The sequence below is a fragment of the Pseudoliparis swirei genome, chromosome 7, assembly GCF_029220125.1.
Source record: "Pseudoliparis swirei isolate HS2019 ecotype Mariana Trench chromosome 7, NWPU_hadal_v1, whole genome shotgun sequence".
Lineage (NCBI taxonomy): Eukaryota > Metazoa > Chordata > Actinopteri > Perciformes > Liparidae > Pseudoliparis > Pseudoliparis swirei.
Genome location: NC_079394.1, coordinates 26,562,562 through 26,581,932, shown reverse-complemented (window position 1 = coordinate 26,581,932; position 19,371 = coordinate 26,562,562). Strand labels below are relative to the sequence as shown.

The window sequence follows — 19,371 nt, the reverse complement described above, 5'->3', positions numbered from 1 at the left end:
TACATATTTGCCCCATAGATTCCAGAGACGCCTGCCTCTCTGTTCCAAGGGCCCGTATAGTCTTCGTTGTCGCAGCGCTTTCACTGTTGACCTCTTTATTCGTGTCAGCATCTCAATTAACACACTTTGTGTGACGAGAGCTCGTGATCCAGGGATGTTCCCGAGCCAGATGAGATAAATAATCTCCTCAACCTGTTGCGGGTGTATATATACCTTGGGGTTTCCTAGAAAACCATCACAAGGAATCTTCTAATGCTATACCCATGCGGAGGAAACTCACTTTGTAGAATCTCGAGCCAATAAACTTCATGACGATAGAGGCCGGTGTTTGTCAATGTGGACTTGCTGTACCATCGGGAAACTAGAACGGGCACTCGGTAGAGCGCAAACCTTCGCATATCACAAGATTGGGCATTGAATTATGAACATTTTGGCATTAGTTGCATGCCAATTGGATAAAAATTGACCGTGCTATGGTAAAAATAAGATTTAAAAAAAAAATAAGATTTTTTTCCCCGGATAATAACCAATCATCACACCAAATTTCATGCGATGCAAAGAAGATTTTGACCTTTTCATGACCTTGACCTTTGACCCGATCGATCCCAAAATCTAATCAAATGGTCCCCGGATAATAACCAATCATCCCACCAAATTTCATGCGATTCGGTTTGATACCTTTTGACTTATGCGAATAACACGCACGCATACAAATACACGGCGATCAAAACATAACCTTCCGCATTTTCAATGCGAAGGTAACAAGTGAACTTTTTAAAAAACGTTTACGTTTGTTTACGTAGGTCTAGAAACCAACATTTTTGTGGAATGATTTCAAAGCAAATTTAGCTTCTTTTTTTTACGAGGCTGCAGCCAACTCATCTTGGCGATTTATTCTTGACATAGAATCTAATTATAGTATATTTTGTATATATATAAATAATCAGACGGGTATGAGCAAGGCCCTGTATTTTTATTCTTTGTAATTCTTTCACGGGTGTCCTCTCTGGCTCCGTCTGTGCTGTGTGCGTATCCATCAGTCCGCTCATGCACATGACTCACACGGGCACTCTGGGGCTCAGTGCAGCGCTGTACAGCCGGAGACATCCCCCTGTGATGACACGGTGTGCCTTCGCCTCGGCGTGGCACAAACAAAGACAAACAAACGCAGCTCGGCCAAAGTTCATCACCAAGCGACCAGGTAGCTCTGTCACACAACGGAGGCACAGCGCAAAGCAAATGGGTAACTAACCGTCGCTCGTCCATTGCAACCTCTTTGGAGACGCTCGCCACTTAATGCAATTCAGGAGATCCTCTTAGTTATTACCTTCGCATTGAAAATGCGGAAGGTTATGTTTTGATCGCCGTGTATTTATTTATTTATCTGTATGCGTGTTACTCGCATAACTCAAAAAGTATTAAACCGAATCGCATGAAATTTGGTGGGATGATTGGTTATTATCCGGGGACCATTTGATTAGATTTTGGGATTGATCGGGTCAAAGGTCAAGGTCATGAAAAGGTCAAAATCTTCTTGAATCACATGACATTTGGTGGGATGATTGGTTATTTTCCGGGGACCATTTGATTAAATTCTGGGATAGATCGGGTCAAAGGTCAAGGTCATGAAAATGTCAAAATCTTCTTTTTACCATAGCGCGGTCAATTTTTATGTTTTTCACGTTCTCTTAATAAAGAGATCCGAGTCCTTTTATTTATGAAGATTTAGAAAGCATTACATGTGCTTCTCCATGCCAATCCGTTTGCCTGGTGGCAGGGCATCGGGGGTCCAAGTGGCCTGTTCCCAGTCTACAACGCTGTCTGCTCTTGTCCTCCATGGTGCCGGTTGTGGCTGGGTTTTATTTATTAATGTGCATATATATGCATTATTATCTCTACAATGCAATCAAATGGACGCTCTGCCTGTATGTACCTGTTGTGAATTAGGGTTGTCTCACTGTCAAATTGTCTCTCCCAGAGATTATGAACCCTTTTCCTTAGCGCAGCATTTTTTTTTTACAGACTTTGCCCAAGGGAATTACCCACAAGACGTGAATAAATAAATAGAAAGTAAACAAAGAGGAGGTCACATGTGTGTTAAGCAGGTCATCTACATTTACTCAAAAATTTAGGAACAAAGATGGATCATAAAAACACGTGAAATCAGAGCCACGCCAGCATGAGTCTACACATTACACAGATGTATTCATCACACATTTAATTGTTATCATTGAAGCTGTTTTGACAAATAGATTAAATAGATTATTTTCAGTTACCGCTCCTCTTGTGAAGTGAAAAGAGGCTGAAAATTATTCTTTTTTTAAAAGAAATTTGGACAAAAGCATCAGCTAAATGTAATGTAATGTAAAGAAAGGGGACGGGCGTCTGGTAAGCTCCGTGACATTGCACATTAAGCACGAAGCAATTACAACAATAAACGTTTAAGATTGAAAGATACAGTTCCCCGATGAGGGTAAGGTTCCTCAAGTCTGTTCTCTTCTCGTTACGGATGTGTTCATCTCATGCATGGCTGTCCCTTTTAGTCTCTTTATTTACATATGTAAAAGGCTGGTGAGGCATTCAGGAGCTCATCGCTTTGTGCTGTAAAGTGGAAGCCTCTCCGCTCTTAGCAAGTCCTTTTTAGATCAATGCTTCGATATTCACGGCGGCCCGGCAGGAAGGTGTTTGAAGGCCGTGAGACTGTCGGTCTCCCAAAAGACAATCGCTTTGATTTGCTACCGAGGCTTTAATATAGATTCATTCATCTTGCTGTCGAGATGAGGGACCGCCTCCGAAAACACCATGGTACACTAAGTTAACCCTTTGTCCTCCGGCCTTATAGACGGACCGTGTTATGTCACTTCTATTTAAGATAGAAACTGTAAAGCTGGATATTCGGAGATAACAATTTTATAGCACTTGTGTTTCAGTGAACTATAACTAGATTAGATTAGATATTCCTTTATGAGTCCCAAAGTTGCAGGATCGCAGCAGCGAGTGCACATTAGAGCAGTAATAAAAGATACAAATAAAATACAAAATAGAATAAAAATATTAAATATACAAAGGAATACAATATATGTACTAAATAATAAATATATATATATATATATATAGTATATATATTGTTTAGTATGTGTGTTTGTGTGTGTGTGTGTATATATATAAAAATAAAGTTAGTGATTAAAGTGAATTTCAGCAGGTTAGTGTTGAGTGTGTTAAGATTTTTCGTGATCTATTGCAGTTTGTTGTGCAGCCTGACATCAGCGGGAAGGAAGTAATATCCATATTTCATTATCCATAAAACAATATCCATATCTTACTTTTAATTCATAGAGTTATCCTTCCCGATTGTTTAGCATTGACAATAGTATAGTATATGACTAATTCAACACTGCATCTTTGCTATTGTGGTGAAAAAAATAATCCTTTATTCGTCCCGCAGTGGGGAAATGTACAGGGTGACAGCAGCAACGGGTAAAGTGTCAAACAAGATCAAAACAAGTACTTTTTAAATAAGCATCAAGCAATTTCTAACACTTGGCAACGGCTTACCTTCTCAGCTCACATGTCGGCTGCATTTTGAACAGTTGACTTCAGCTGGCTGCAAGTCTTAATTATGCACACTACAATTGTGTCAAACACCAAAAGATGATGACTTGGTTTCTTTGGGCTGATTTGAGCTTTCATTATAGAAAACATATATGTCTGCAAAATTGGTTTCACCTTCGCCTCAGCGTCATCCTTTCTGCTTCCTCTCACGGGATATTGTTCGGGTGTTTTCAGAGCACGTGCAATTATCATCTCATTACAAACTAATACATGCTGTACCACACACACACACACACACGGGAGTGACAGTCATCACCCATACTCTCCATTCGAAGTGGAATAAATTCGGCCGCGGGTCTAATCTCGGTGGGATGTGATGAGACGGCGCTCTGATTTGTTTGTTTTGGCTCTCATGGCGACGTAAACCCGCAGCTGGACTCGAGCGCTGAATTAAATATGGATTACAATACACAGAGACACTCGAGCAGATGCTGCACGTGTGTTTAGGATGGTGGGTGCCAAAAAAAACGTGAACAAAAAGGATTGAAAAAAATCATCCATAAAACAGATTATTGAAGCACAATATTTAGATAATAAAAAAACCAAAAAGAGGAAGTGAAGTTCTGGCAAGAGCGACAAATCTAACAAAAATGAAACGTCTTTTTGTATCTGTCAGATTGTTTCACTGGCTGCACCCTGACACTATCGTCTGTTCAGCCTCTCTCCCCCCACCCCCCCTACCCATCCAGCTCCTCCTCAACCTGTGGCCTATTTATACCCTGGAGACTCAAAAGAGCCCATTAGAGCGCCGCAGACCTCTCCAAGCACAAGAGACGCCAGTGAGCATGGATCCCCGGGCGGTCGGATCTCCAGCCTCGGCGCCCTCTCTCTGACGGCGGGCGCAAAAAGGAAACCGACGTTAAGCTTTACCTGCTGGACTTTGTAAAATACCGAGAAACCTGGATGTCCGTCAAGCGGCAGACGACACACTGATACTCCGTTGCGGAGCGGACGTCTGAATGCAGCGTGAGCTCGGGTCCTCGGACTGGAGGCTGTCTCCCATTTCGCTGTTTTCCAAGCAGCCCTGACATTTGGGCCAGGACACTGACATCGCACATCGAAAGGTAAATCGGGGCTTTTGTTCCATTTTTTATTTGCTCCAAATCAACTTTTACATTGGATCAATGATATTGGATGTATGAGAATATCATCTGTGAATTGAGTGTGTTGCTGCTAGCTATTAAACATTTGCAAATCCAGTTATCAAGAATTAAGAGTAGTGGGCTTCACATAAATGTATGATGCCTACAGCCATGCAGTTATATGGAAGCTAAAGAGGGTTTAGTTCTTGTTCTCATGCCTTTTTTAGTTTAAAAAGAGGAGTTTTCACAGGCACTGACGCAATAGTAGGAGCATTAAGCAATGAGCTACACAAATGATATCTGTTTTCTTTATTGGGCATCCAGTCCTCCACCAGCCTCAGCCATGAGTTAAGCCCAGGCTGAGCCCCCTGGGAGCCCCCTTGCAGGATGACTGCTGTCTGGCCGTCCGAGAGCAGCCCGGAAGGGGCTGAGGCCGGGGCCAGGACAGCAGGCGCCAGGGGCCCAGGGGCAGCGAGCACCGCCGGGAGCGTCTCAGTTTCCGGGCCAGAGACCGGGGGGACAAATGGGGAGTCTGGTTCGGGTGGAGGCACGGCCGTGGTCGGCGGCGGCGCGAGGCACACGCACTGGAGCCGCCAGGACGGCTCCGACATCAACACCGACGACGAGGGAGCCGCCGTCTGCCGCCTCACGCCACTGGAACGGCTGAACCTGGATATGTGCCAGGATGATAGGTAGGGGTCAAACGACGAAGCGGTAATCGACTTTATTCCACACGTCCTTCGGTGGCCCAGGTTCATTTTGGAACCACAATTTGTTCTATTTTTATTTGATTTTATTACCTTCGCATTGAAAATGCGGAAGGTTATGTTTTGATCGCCGTGTATTTATTTATTTATTTTTATGCGTGTTACTCGCATAACTCAAAAAGTATTAAACTGAGTCGCATGCAATTTGGTGGGATGATTGGTTATCATCCGGGGACCATTTGATTAGATTTTGGGATTGATCGGGTCAAAGGTCAAAGTCAAGGTCATGAAAAGGTCAACATCTTGGGGCGGCTGTAGCTCAGTGGGGTAAGAGAGTCGTCCTGCAACCCCAAGGTTGCGGGTTCGATCCCCGCTCTCCCCATTAGTTGCAAGTCGAAGTGTCCTTGAGCAAGGCACTGAACCCCCAGTTGCTTCCCGGGCGCATCACTGCAGCCCACTGCTCCTGAATAACTAAGGATGGGTTAAATGCAGAGAACTAATTTCCCCTTGGGGATTAATAAAGTATATATCTTATTTTTACCATAGCGCGGTCAATCTTTATCCAATTGGCATGCAACTAATGCCAACATGTTCATAATTCAATGCCCAATCTTGTGATATGCGAAGGTATGCGCTCTACCGAGTGCCCGTTCTAGTGATATATGTTTTACTCGCCAGCAACGGTGCCGCTGTAGTGCGTGTCACAGAGAACACACAGTGTCACGTCTCCTGCTGTGTGGTCCGGTCACAGGGTGGTGCGCGAGCTAACGGTGGGCAGACGGATCGGCTTCTACAAAATTCGGGGAGAGATCGGCTGCGGGAACTTCTCCCACGTCAAGCTCGGAATCCACGCACTCACCAAAGGTAGGGAAGTAGAAGACGGGCCTGAAATGCCACTGCAGAAACGCCTGCACTCGGGTACGGGAAAACATCTGTGGAAGAGCAGCAACCCCGCGCACTATAATGCTATTCTATAGATATACAGGGTTGGCCAGCACTAGAATATCTGCACATCCACTTTTTGGGGGGATTGTATTGGATGCAAGTGATGATTTGGCCGGTGAGCTGTCCCCATCAATGGGGCTGCAACACTAACAAGTGTGTCCTTACGGAGCAATTAGCTTCCAAAGGGATGTGTGCCCGTCCAGATCGCTGATTCAGCCATCGAGAGACAAACTGTCTGCAGCTCTTAAACAGATGGATTGATTAGAGATCTCCAGTTTCCTTAGCGACGGCTGAAATTGCTGTGTGTGTGTGTGTGTGTGGCTCCTATTGAAAGCTATGTCAGCTGAAAAGGAGCCCAATACCAGCCTGAATAATGCATGCTGATGCACAATTAGATATCTCAACACTATTTTGCCTCTTCAGAACGTTTCTGTCTTCAGTTACCTGGGGTCTATTTCACTTCTCTTTGTGAATCATTTAACAGAATACAGTAACGGCATCGGTTGTGCGACATGGATGCATTCAAAGTGTCCAGATCTTTATTGGCTGTGCAAGGTGGTACGGACAATGTTGCTCAACTCCACATGCTGGGCTCCTGTCGTATTTACTATTCCCCTGACCGGACCCACCCCCCCCCATATGTGCTCAGACCTGAAGTCACTTAGAAAAAGAGCAACCCCTCGCCCCCCCCACCTGAAAGAACATAATCAAGACGAGTGGTTTCTGAGGGCAGCTAATCCTTATCAAATCATCTGGAGGAGATCAGACTAGGTCACGTGATCAAGGCTCACATGGTCTATCCTCTATCACATATGTATCACATGTAATGCACCATTTCTCAGAGAAGTGGGATTATATTTATGATCGGCACATTGCAAGCACTTAAAATCGACGAAGATTTTTTACATTTATTATTCGACCATGTACAAAAATATATGTTTCTCTGCAGCTTTTAAAATCTGTATTACTGACTCGCGTTTACAATTATACGTAGTTTCCAGTAATCTTTTCTCCTGGCATCTACCAGACAAAGTGGCCATAAAGATCCTCGACAAAACCAAGCTGGACCCGAAGACCCAGCGGCTGCTGTCCAGAGAGATCTCTAGCATGGAGAAACTGCACCATCCCAACATCATTCGCCTCTATGAGGTTTGACTCGCACACGCTCGCCCACCGATTTACATGCGAATGGTATCGGAGCCCAGCCCCAACATCTGATCTGCTTCTTGGTAAACTCTGCACTCTGGTCACACGATTTCATCTGTTTAGGTGGTTGAGACGTTGTCACGCTTGCACCTGGTGATGGAGTACGCAGGCGGAGGGGAGCTCTACACCAAGATCAGTACCGAGGGGAAGCTCTCTGACACCAATAGCAGGATCGTCTTCGCTCAGATCCTCTCTGCCGTGAAGCACATGGTCGGTCCATGTCGAGCTCAAATAATGTTAAACTCAATGATGATAGATTAAATCAAATGATGATCTTAACCCTCCTGTTACCTTTATATTGCTGACATATTTTACCCGTGGGGTCAATTTGACCCCAGCAATTAAAACCTCCAGAAAATTATTAGAATTAATATTGTTTCCCAAGTTTAAGTGTGAGGTACTTTATGTTTGTTTGTTGACTACCTAAATAGCCCTTTAAATATATAAAAAAGTTGATATTTCTTATATGTTTGACACAGTGAAAAACAACCTGGGGTCAAATTGACCCGAAAGAACACCGACATTAAACATTGAATGGGGTCAAATTGACCCTAAAGGTAACAGGAGGGTTAATACCTCAGAATATGTACGTGTGAGAGATGGTATGATCGTTTTGTAAAATTTGTATATCCCCATTAACGAATCCGGAATCGATGCAAATATTCTTCACGAGTATTTGCACTGGAGGCTTCAAACGTCCACGTCCTACCGGAGCCTGACATAATGCAGTTTCTCCTCGCTCTCCCACAGCATGAAAACGACATCATCCACCGAGACCTGAAGGCGGAAAACGTCTTCTACACCAGCGGCTCCTGCGTCAAGGTGGGCGACTTTGGCTTCAGCACGCTGAGCCGCCGCAGCGAGACCCTCAACACGTTCTGCGGCTCTCCGCCGTACGCGGCGCCCGAGCTCTTTCGGGACGAGCACTACGTCGGCGTCTTCGTGGACATCTGGGCCCTGGGGGTGATGCTGTTCTTCATGGTGTCGTGCACCATGCCGTTCCGGGCCGACACCGTGCCCAAGCTGAAGCGGTGCATCCTGGAGGGAGCCTACATCCTGCCCTCGTGGGTGCCAGAGGCCTGCCAGAGGCTGATCCGGGGAATCCTCCAGCCCGTGCCGTCCGACCGCTGCACGGTGGAGCAGATGATGGGCTGCGAGTGGCTGCTCCCCGTGGACTTCCCGTGCGCCATGGAGCCCTTCAAACTGGACCCGTCCTACCTAGCGGAGAGCGATCCGTCCGAACTCGGGGGCGAAGAGGTGGAGGTGAAAGCGGCGCTGGAGACGCTGGGAATCAGCGCGGAACACATCCTCAACAACCAGGGGAAAGACTGCAGGAGCTCCATCACCGGGTGCTACAGGATCCTGCTGCACCGCGGGCACAAGAAACGGGCGGCGGAGCGGGCGGCGGAGCGGGCGCCCGCGGTCAAGCAGGTCGTCAGACCTACGGCAAAGAGTAAAAAAGAACGGCTGAACGTGTACCGCAGCTTGAGGCACACATCCAAACTCTGTGTGATTCTGTGACCAAGTGCTCGGCTTCGCTCTGGGAATTAATGAGCTTTATAGTCCAGGGCGAGAATGCCTTTATTAGGACATAAAAAGAAACTAGCTATTCAGTACAGCAGTTTACATTTAAATCATGGTGAAACAGCCCACTGAGCTTCTGAAATCTGGGATTTCTTACTTTAGTATCTTTCTTCTAGTAAGTAATATTAGTCTCTGTGAGAATGTCGATGCAGCTGAATCACTGTTGTCTCTCTTTTGGGCAGGGACCTATAATACTGATGAGATATGGAAATGTCATGTATAAATAATGATTAGATGGCAAATATAACTTTTTTTTATCTGTGTCACGCAGGCCAGATATTTCTAGCCTATACGCTCATTCGATGCTCAGGTGTGCTGTAAAACACCAATAAGCCCTATATGAGAACTCCATGTAGCTTACACCTAAAGGCAAAGAGTTAGAACTTCACAAAATGATGCAGAGTTGATAAAGTGGTGAAGCAGTCCGGACATGAAACGTGGCGTCTTCGAGTTCAATTGCACTTTTCTTCGACGCCTTAGGTTTCTTAATGTTGTGAAATCAGCCAGACAGGTTTCATTACACTCCTTATTGTTTCTGATAACATGAGTAGAGAATTATAATATGCGTTACAATGATTTACCTGAATGACTATTTTTACCTGTGGCCTGAAAAAGCCGATAATTGTCATTAAACTACAAATATCAACACACCAACCACAAAGTTATTAGTTGTTCATGTGGCAAAATCCATTTTCCAGATAAACTCGGATATTTTTTCGGTATGCGTTTCAGTAATTATCATTTTTGTATGATCTGATGTCATGTTCATGTGTTGATTGAAATAAATGTAAAACATTTAAATGCATTCAACTTTTTGTGTGTGTAAACTATTGATGGTGCTTGTGTGCTTTGGTATTGTGTGAGCAATTATTCCAGTATCACTGAAGTTGTTCTCACAAGCAGGTCATTATTTTATACCATTTCTACTGTATTTGACAAACCGTGTCAGAAAATAATGATAATACTCACTGGCAGCTGGTGGCATTTATCTTTGGTAGGGGCATCCAATCAATTTCAGCAAACAGCCCATAAGACTTTGACCCAAAGCTGAACCTATTTTAGGTTGCGATTATGTCAACAAATTGTTTATCACTTATTTATATCTTAATCAGCAATAGGCTAAACTACTTCTTCGATCCATCTCTTCTGGCCCAAAACGATTAGGCTCCAGCTCAACTGAGACAACCAGAGAGGTGCAGAAAGTAGATCGCTGGAGATCTTGGCACACTCAGCACTTTATCCTGGACGCTTTAACCTGCTGAAAATTCACTTTGCTCACTGCCTTGTGTATGCATTTTGTTTCCGGTCTTTTTAGTATTTCGTATTGTTTTTGTTTTATTTGAATCTTTTATTAATGCTCTGTGCATCCGCTGCTGTGATCCTGCAATTTACCCACTGTGGGACTAATAAAGGAATATCTACTCTAATCTAAAAAATCTAATCTAAAAGCAGAGAGGAAATGCAGGAAAATAATATATGTTGCGCAGATATCCTATTTTATATATTATATATTTATATGTATATTTATTTATATTACTGGGTATATTCATATCTCCTAAACACAAATATTGACAATTTGTCTAATTCATAAATATAATGAATAATATATTTTTGAAATATATATTATATATATATTATATATAATATACATACCTGCAAACTTGTCACCTTTTGGCGAAATTCGCCGTTTTGAAATCAAAATAGGTCATCCACGTGAATAGTGTAGATCCGAAGAGTTTTTGTTTTGGGTAGGGGGGGGGGGGGTAAATTGGACGGCCGGCGTTTATGAGATTGGAGTGAGACACGGAGAACATGCGATGTGGTGATCTTCGCAATAAAACATCTTTGATTGGACACGTCGAAGGAACAGGCTCCTCGAACAGAATCATGGAACAGAATCATAGAACAGAATTATGGAACAGAATTATGGAACAGAATCATGGAACAGGCTCAAAGCTCAGCAGAGTAAAAAAAGGAAGTTGGTTCATGAATGACTTTAACCATATTATATATAATGATAATGTAAAGTTGTTATTACTATTATTAGGGCCCGATCACTGAATTATTAAGAGGACATTTTTTCTTTAAATGTTTGTTATTATTATTTAGATTTGCGGTCAAAACAATCAAAAGACTGTAGTCAAAAAACAACGTGGATGTGGTATGGAGACAACAACAAAAAAGTCACCTGCACCCCCGTTGTCACCTTTTTCATCCCTCATGAGTTTGCAGGTATGAATATAATATATATATTATATATATATATATATATATATATATATATATATATATATATATATAGTGTGGCTCAAGGTGGCCCTCTATGGGCCAGCCGCCACTGATAATACTAATGGCTCATCTTCATCTGTTCGTGAGCTGTATTTGACTGCTGCCACACTACACTACCCAGAGTCACCCGAGCGGCCTACGTGCGCGTACCCGCCCTTTGCGTAATGACGCATTTTTTGCCTCGTTGGAAGGTAGTTTCAGGAGGAAGCGCCGTGACAGGAGGCTCCTGTTATCAGCGGAGACGCCGAGCGGAGAACCCCGAAGACACCGGACGCTCCCTCTCGAGGGGTATTTCTGGGCCTGTCGTCGAACGGTGAGCAAAGTAACGTCGACATTAACAGCGTGGCGTGTCCGTCAGTGTGTTTGTTTTAATGTTACGAGGCACCGCGCCCTCTCTTCCCCGATAAAGACCGTAGAAGGATTATGAAGCTAACGCTAACAGCTGGCTCGTCGGTGTTGGCCTTAAGACGTGCACCTTCTTTCTGCTGTTGGATATAATGGAGTCGTTTTTTCCCCCTTTTGCTCGTTCAAAATAAAATGCTCATGAATCCCATTGCTCGTATGTGTCCGCTGCTGGTGCACTAACTAGGTCATTTGGTCTGTGACACGTTCAATGCTCTTATTTTGCAAGACAAACAAAGAAACCCAGCTGCATCCGGGACCGCATTCTCTTTTTATTTATTTTATTCTTCTCCTTTCTTTTGCTACCGTGGTAAGCATTGCATTCAATAAATATCCCTTTCCGTGAATAAACTAAAGGCTACATATCTTACTTGTTTTGATTTTTCTTGACATTGTTTCTTGACACAGGCGCGTGGGGGCGGGGCTCAATAAAAAGATGATGTCATGATGGGAGCGTGGCAATGATGCAACGTGAAGCCGTCGACGCGGCACTTCAGTGTGCGTGTTATAGAATATACATCATGACACAATATATATATACAATATATATATAAACGTGTTATTAACTCAAGAATGTGGTGGCTGCTGAACTGCTTCCAGTCACAACAGTGTGCACATCTCACTGCATTTAATATACTTTTAACACACTGATTTATCAGAACAGATGCCATAGCGGGGTGATTTTTGGATTCCATAACAACATTTGACTCGAGATCTAAAATGTAGTGATTTTTTAAAATGTTTTTGTTTATCACTACTTTTATACGACATTCAGTCAAAGCCGATGTTTGGGATAGTCGTACTCAAATGATGGCAAATAATATTCATTTCAATCCATCCAATTAATTCATAAAATGGGATTTCATCTTGCAATTGTTTGTTTTGACTGATTTAAAAATGCCAAACCTATTGATTATTCTTTTAATTTCCAACAATATAAAACAGAAAAAAGCACCAAGCCATTTTTTAAAATGTCTTTAAATATAATATATAATAATTAATATATAATGTATAAATAATAAATGTATATCAATATTTAAATATATATATACATTTATTTATATATATATATTAATCGACTAACTAATTAATCTGCAAATAGTTTTCAGCATTACATACTGTAACTGTTACGCAGCCGATGAGAAGGAGAAAAAAAGACATTTAATTGCAAAGCCCATTCCCAGACGACGCTTAGTCTGACATGCTTGTATTAACCAATATTGTGTGTAAATAGACGCTAAAGCTGTGGTCTGCATGCGGCTGTGTTGCTACAGATGTCAGTCACCGAGGACCTTCCAGACATGGATGGAGCTGAACTGTTGGGGCTGCTGTTCAACCATGGAGCTGATGGGTCCACCGAGCCGCTCTTCGCCGATGAGAACGGACTCATTGAATCCTGGCTGTCGGAGCAAGATGTGAGAGTTCACTCGCAGTAGAAATCTGCACTTTGGGTCCGATCCGATTGCTTATCAAGACAACATTGGCTCATATTGGTCCTGTTTATTTTTGTCTGACTCGATGTGTATTTCCAACCTCGATGTAGTCCTGGTCTTCAAGCTAATATTTACTTTTCACAGATGCTGACGGGAATGGACACGGAAGACTTTCTATCCAGCTTGTTGGAGGGAGACTACAACATGGAGGCCATCGGCCCCTCTCACTCTCCCGTCGGCAGCGACAGCGGCATTTCCGATGACAGCAGCACCGGGGTTGGAAACAACAACCACTTGGGATGCCCGAGTCCCCAGGGCAGCGACAGCGACGTTGTGCCCAGTCCCTGCTACTCCCAGCCCAGCCCGGCGCACTCGGACCCGGCCCTGGCCCCTGGAGGGATGCCGACGGAGAGCCTGGAGGTTTTGACCGTCCAGGCGGATCACAGCTACTCTCTGCTGCAGGGCGGGGGTGGAGGCGGGGACATGGACGTCCTGCAGAGTGTGAGGGCGGAGAAGCCGGACACGGATGTCTTCATTGATCTGGGTACGTTAAGGCCAAGACATTATTTCTAAGTTCTCTAGGCTATAAGGTATATGTTCCAACCTGTTGATGAAGACCTATGACACACATGCATTGAGAGGGATGCTGCGTGCATTATCAACAAATGGATTAAAGTTATTTCTCTCCTGTCAGACGACTTGGTGAGCGAGGACATCGAGGAAGACTTCACAGACGAGCTGCCCTGCACGCTGGACATGGAGGACTCGGCACAGGATTCAACTCCAGCAGACCAGGTCCGTTCTCCTCATTTAAACGCCTCATTTACGCTTGTGACATTATCTGCTGATTCTTCGCATGTTGCAATTGTAGCACCGTCTTGTACAGGAGATCAAAATATCTCTCCCCCCCCCCCCCCTTTTTTAGTTCATATTTAAAGAGATTGTGCTCACCGAGGAGGAGAAGCGGCTTTTGGGGAAGGAGGGAGCAACTATTCCGTCACACATGCCGCTCACAAAGGTAATTAATGCAGAAACAGTTTGCTTGAGCTGATTGGCAGCATCGTGCAGGATGAGATGTTGTGACACAATCGGGCATTTTTAATGTTAATTTTTTCTATATTCAGAAAATAGATTTTATGTTTGCGGCACAACGGCTCAAGGCTGTTTATTTATATATATGTATATGTGTGTGTGTATATATATATATATATGTGTATCTGTATATATATACAGGACTGTCTCAGAAAATTAGAATATTGTGATGAAGTTCTTTATTTTCTGTAATGCAATTAAAAAAACAAAAATGTCATGCATTCTGGATTCATTACAAATCAACTGAAATATTGCAAGCCTTTTATTCTGATTTATTGCTGATTATGGCTTACAGCTTAAGAAAACTCAAATATCCTATCTCTAAATATTAGAATATCATGAAAAAGTATACTAGTAGGGTATTAAACAAATCACTTGAATTGTCTAATTAACTCGAAACACCTGCAAGGGTTTCCTGAGCCTTGACAAACACTCAGCTGTTATAAATCTTTTTTGTAACTTGGTCTGAGGAAATATTAAAATTTTATGAGATAGGATTTTAGAGTTTTCTTAAGCTGTAAGCCATAATCAGCAATATTAAAAGAATAAAAGGCTTGCAATATTTCAGTTGATTTGTAATGAATCCAGAATGCATGACATTTTTGTTTTTTTAATTGCATTACAGAAAATAAAGAACTTTATCACAATATTCTAATTTTCTGAGACAGTCCTGTATATATATATATGTGTGTGTGTGTATATATATATGTGTGTGTATATATTTATATATATATGTATTTTTATATATATGTTTATATATATTTATGTATTTATATATATATATATTGTCATGTCAACGCTGTGGTGAAAGCCCTCTATCTGAATAACAGGCGGAGGAGAGGACCTTGAAGAGGGTCAGGAGGAAGATCCGCAACAAGCAGTCGGCTCAGGAGAGCCGCAAGAAGAAGAAGGTGTATGTTGACGGACTGGAAAACAGGTGAGATGAAGAGGCCAAAACGACTATCGATGAGAAATGAATTCCTTCTGTTGACCACTGGTACAGACATTTCTAGGAACGAGGGCATGCTCTCTATTTCTGCTGAGAAAGTGACTAACACGCTCATTTGAACATCAAGAGTTGACAATTGATTTCCTATAGATCAACTAATTGATGAATCTTCGCAGCATGCGTTTATTATTTTTTTGACAGTTGGTCAGAGAGTCTGTGCACTTTACTGAATTATTGTCTCCCACAGGGTCGCCGTCTGTACCGCACACAACCTGGAGCTGCAGAAGAAAGTCCAACTGCTCCATAAACAGAACATGTAAGCAACATCTCTTCTGCATTAATAAGTAATATTTTATAAGTAATAAGTAATTTTGTATTCATTTATTTGATCTGCTGATGGACGTTATGGTGAATTTGCATCTCACAGCTCCTTGATCGAGCAACTGAAGAAGCTCCAGACGATGATGAAGATGTCGACTATGAAGGTCAGCACAACCAGCACCTGTGTTATGGTACGTTTGCCGGCTACCTTTTCCTCTCCCATAAAAAGTGTCCAGTATGTTTTGTTTTTTGTGTGTTTCTTTTCCCTTCTCTCACTCTTTTGACTTGGTTGTCCTCCAGGTGTTCCTGCTCTCTTTCTGTCTCATCATCTTCCCGTCAGTCAATCCATTCGGCGGAAACCGAGAACAGAAGGAACTCTACACACCCTCCTCCGGTAAGTCGGTCTTTTGTCATGTTTCTTTTCTTGACGAGTCTGTTTTGTTTGATTTCCTCATCACGTCTGCCGCCGGGTGCTGTTCCATTTATTGTATCCACTATGAATTCCTTCCTTGGTGCAGCTTTTGGTAACCATTGGTAACCATGTCTCGTTGCAGTCATCTCCCGGACCTTGCGCTCGCTGCCACAAGAGGGCACGGACGCCATATCCTACCTGGATCCCGAGGACGACGAGGTTCTCTTGGTTCCCCAAGCCGAGGTGGAGAACGCCAAAGCCATCTTCGCCGGCGGCGGCGCCGGCCTGAAGAACAACACGCCCGACTACCAGAGGATGGAGCAGCCCGACTCCGAAACCGCGGTCAGCAGCAACTCCTCGGCGGACTTCCCCGTTCCCGCGCAGGCCGGCGAAATGACGCCGGCGCCGCCCTCGCCGGACGGGTCCGTCGACGCCGCTGTAGCGTACGAGGTCACGGGATCCAAGGACAACTGGATCGACCGGAACCCCCCGTCCGTCATACTGCAGCAGCACCGCTCCGATGAGATGTAGCGGGGCGGTGCTGATCGGCCCAGCAGAGGGAGTCAGAGTCCCAATGTCTGAGGTACCAGAGGGAAGCTTAAACTTACAAAAGGATGAAGGGAATATACCGGTGATTATCTTGATATGGATCAGTTCTTTCTGCCCCTCTAACGACCTTCTGATGTACTACTGTTACTTAATTTGCTCCAGTAGGCGAAAAGAACTGGAGCGAGATTTGCATATTTCAGCAGAGTAAACGACCTAAAGACGAGGACCTCGAGAGGCACAAAGGGGCTCATGTTTTTTTTAACGTACAATAGGGCGCCGATGACGTAGGAGACGTCGCACTTGACACTGTTATTTATCAAAGAATTCTTAAGCTTGACTCGTCACTTCCGACGGATTTGAATATTAACGTTATCTGCACATGAATGACACTCCCATTGTGAATTTTGAATGTGAAATTAGATAGTGCCAAACGTTTGGGCCAGAAAGCATCCATCGCATCGTAGAAAATAGGCGGCTTGATACTCGGGGAAAAGCTTTTGATTTGAAAGCGGTCGTCGGACCACCGTCATGCTTAAAGCCATTGCAGGACATTTGGCCACTTAGAAGACTTGTAAAGTTGTTTTAGTATTTCTCTTGTAACAAGGGTATCCATGCTTCTTTAACCCTCCTGTTACCTTAGGGTCAATTTGACCCCATTCAATGTTTAATGTCGGTGTTCTTTGGGGTCAATTTGACCCCAGGCTGTTTTTCACTGTCAAACATATAAGAAATATCAACTTTTTTATATATTTAAAGGGCTATTTAGGTAGTCAACAAACAAACATAAAGTACCTCACACTTAAACTTGGGAAACAATATTAATTCTAATAATTTTCTGGAGGTTTTAATTGTTGGGGTCAAATTGACCCCGAGGGTAAAATATGTTAGTAAATTTAAAGGTAACAGGAGGGTTAAACATTGAATGGGGTCAAATTGACCCTAAGGTAACAGGAGGGTTAAATACAATTCTGGAATGCTTTGTTTTTATGTTGTACAGTAAAGCAAAGAAATATAATGTTCATAATGCAAAGTATGGAACAAGACACCGAACCCTCGGATTTGTCGTTGTCCACCAAACGTAGTCGACCCCCTCCCGTCTCGTGGGACAGTTCTTTCTTTTCTAAAGTGTCTGAAATACCTGAGCACCTGTGTGCGCCGAACAAAGGGGTTTTATATACATCTGTGTATTATATATGAACCATGTTGGAGTAGAAATGTACAAAAAAAAGATGTAATGAACTGTTGTAATCACGGCGAGGCATTTTAGTTCTTGTTATTTCTTACGTTACCGGCAGTAGTTGGGGGGAACCCTCACGGTATTGGACCCGCTCTTTGTTATAATCGACTGTCGGTGAGATTTTAAATGTTCATGATCGTGTTGAACAAATGCACGGGCATTTGACACGCAGTCCAGGAATGAAATGTTAATACGCTTACATGATTGTGGCTCTTCTGTACATTGCAACTCTTTATGTAAAAGACCTGTCTGGACATCTATAATATGAATAAACTTTTTATATATATAAATATATATATATAAATCATAACAACGGTTTCTTGGTCTGTGTTATTGGTGAATCACGTTACTTTGGGAGGCCGTTGACCGTATGAGACGTTACAAAGGACACATTTAAAGGTTTTTTAAATTATGCTAGATTTTCCTGAGAAGTTACCTCATTCACCTAGGAACGTTTTTATTTATTTATAAGATCCTCGTTGCAGCTTCCACAATCTTTCTTCTAACAGAAAGGATTTCTCTAGCAGCCCCACACTTACATTTCACAGAAGCCATACAAATTCCAAAACCTTTCATCATGCATTGGACGTTTTACATTTTTTTGTAAATGTTAATTTACCCGTTTGGATAAATTAACCCTCCTATTACCTTCGGGGTCAATTTGATCCCATTCAATGTTTAACGTCTCTAAATAAATGAATGACATCATTTTGCTTCATATTTCATGACTTTTCCTAATTTATAGGGGACAACTCGGAAAACATAAAATTCATATATGTTTTCACTGTCCTGAACACAACTTGTACGCATCGTTGTTCTTTGGGGTCAATTTGACCCCAGGCTGTTTTTCCACTTTGTAAAACATAAATATCAACTTTTTTATTTATTTAAAGGGCTATTTAGGTAGTCAACAAACCAACATAAAGTACCTGACACTTAAACTTGGGAAACAATATTAATTCTAAGAATTTTCTGAAGTTTTTAATTGCTGGGTTCAAATTTACCTCAAGGGTAAAATGTGTTATTAAATTTGAAGGAAACAGGAGGGTTAAAACAACTCATTCAGAAATGTTTGTTTTTATTTTAATTTCTCACTTTTTCACCCCATTCACATGACCTGCATAACAACAGACTGGTGGTGACTCGACGCTGGGAGGTTGGAGTGAGTCACGGGGCTCACGCAACGTGTCCAGACAAGTACAGTGATGGGGGGGGGGGGGGGGTCATCTACCTCAGTGACCAGCAGGGGGCGACGTCCGTCCACATGCCTGTCTCGGCGGCGCCACGATCAGGTCGATGTTCTCAATTCGCATGAATAAATGTCACAGCATTTTATTTTCATTTCTGCAATCATTTGCCTCACCTTCAACATATATTCAAATAATCCGATAATCGGACCTACTTTTAAGACGCGTCAACACGCACAGCCTTCGGCATCTGTCTGCGGTGTTGAACGTAAACACGCACTGTGTCCCGCACTGATAACATCAACTGGCCTGGAAAGAGAGACTTATTGGCCGTGGCGCGTGGCGGATGGAGGGGGGGGGGGGA

At 43.1% G+C, this 19,371-nt stretch overlaps 2 protein-coding genes across 2 annotated transcripts; both read left to right on the top strand.

Moving 5' to 3' along the window:
- The first annotated feature begins 3,138 nt into the window (after positions 1–3,138).
- nim1ka (NIM1 serine/threonine protein kinase a) lies at positions 3,139–9,941 on the top strand. The gene is made up of 6 exons (XM_056418221.1): positions 3,139–4,676; positions 5,019–5,386; positions 6,153–6,265; positions 7,374–7,495; positions 7,616–7,762; positions 8,303–9,941. The coding sequence occupies exons 2-6, from the start codon at positions 5,082–5,084 to the stop codon at positions 9,071–9,073; spliced, it is 1,458 nt and encodes a 485-aa protein (XP_056274196.1). The 5' UTR covers positions 3,139–4,676; positions 5,019–5,081; the 3' UTR covers positions 9,074–9,941.
- A 1,702-nt stretch (positions 9,942–11,643) lies between these two features.
- creb3l3l (cAMP responsive element binding protein 3-like 3 like) lies at positions 11,644–18,137 on the top strand. The gene is made up of 10 exons (XM_056418220.1): positions 11,644–11,738; positions 13,102–13,242; positions 13,405–13,804; positions 13,955–14,055; positions 14,186–14,278; positions 15,183–15,289; positions 15,549–15,617; positions 15,729–15,813; positions 15,923–16,016; positions 16,177–18,137. Exons 2-10 carry the CDS (start codon positions 13,102–13,104, stop codon positions 16,563–16,565), a joined length of 1,479 nt encoding a protein of 492 aa, XP_056274195.1. The 5' UTR covers positions 11,644–11,738; the 3' UTR covers positions 16,566–18,137.
- The last annotated feature ends 1,234 nt before the right edge of the window (positions 18,138–19,371 follow it).

What these genes read in the sequence shown, in the direction of transcription:
- creb3l3l (XM_056418220.1), top strand. Translation starts at nt 13,102, where the DNA reads ATGTCAGTCACCGAGGACCTTCCAGACATGGATGGAGCTGAACTGTTG. An exon ending in CCTGGCTGTCGGAGCAAGAT is followed by an intron (nt 13,243 to 13,404) that starts GTGAGAGTTCAC and finishes TACTTTTCACAG; the next exon opens with ATGCTGACGGGAATGGACAC. An exon ending in ACTCTACACACCCTCCTCCG is followed by an intron (nt 16,017 to 16,176) that starts GTAAGTCGGTCT and finishes GTCTCGTTGCAG; the next exon opens with TCATCTCCCGGACCTTGCGC.
- nim1ka (XM_056418221.1), top strand. Translation starts at nt 5,082, where the DNA reads ATGACTGCTGTCTGGCCGTCCGAGAGCAGCCCGGAAGGGGCTGAGGCC. An exon ending in GATATGTGCCAGGATGATAG is followed by an intron (nt 5,387 to 6,152) that starts GTAGGGGTCAAA and finishes GTCCGGTCACAG; the next exon opens with GGTGGTGCGCGAGCTAACGG. An exon ending in TCTCTGCCGTGAAGCACATG is followed by an intron (nt 7,763 to 8,302) that starts GTCGGTCCATGT and finishes GCTCTCCCACAG; the next exon opens with CATGAAAACGACATCATCCA.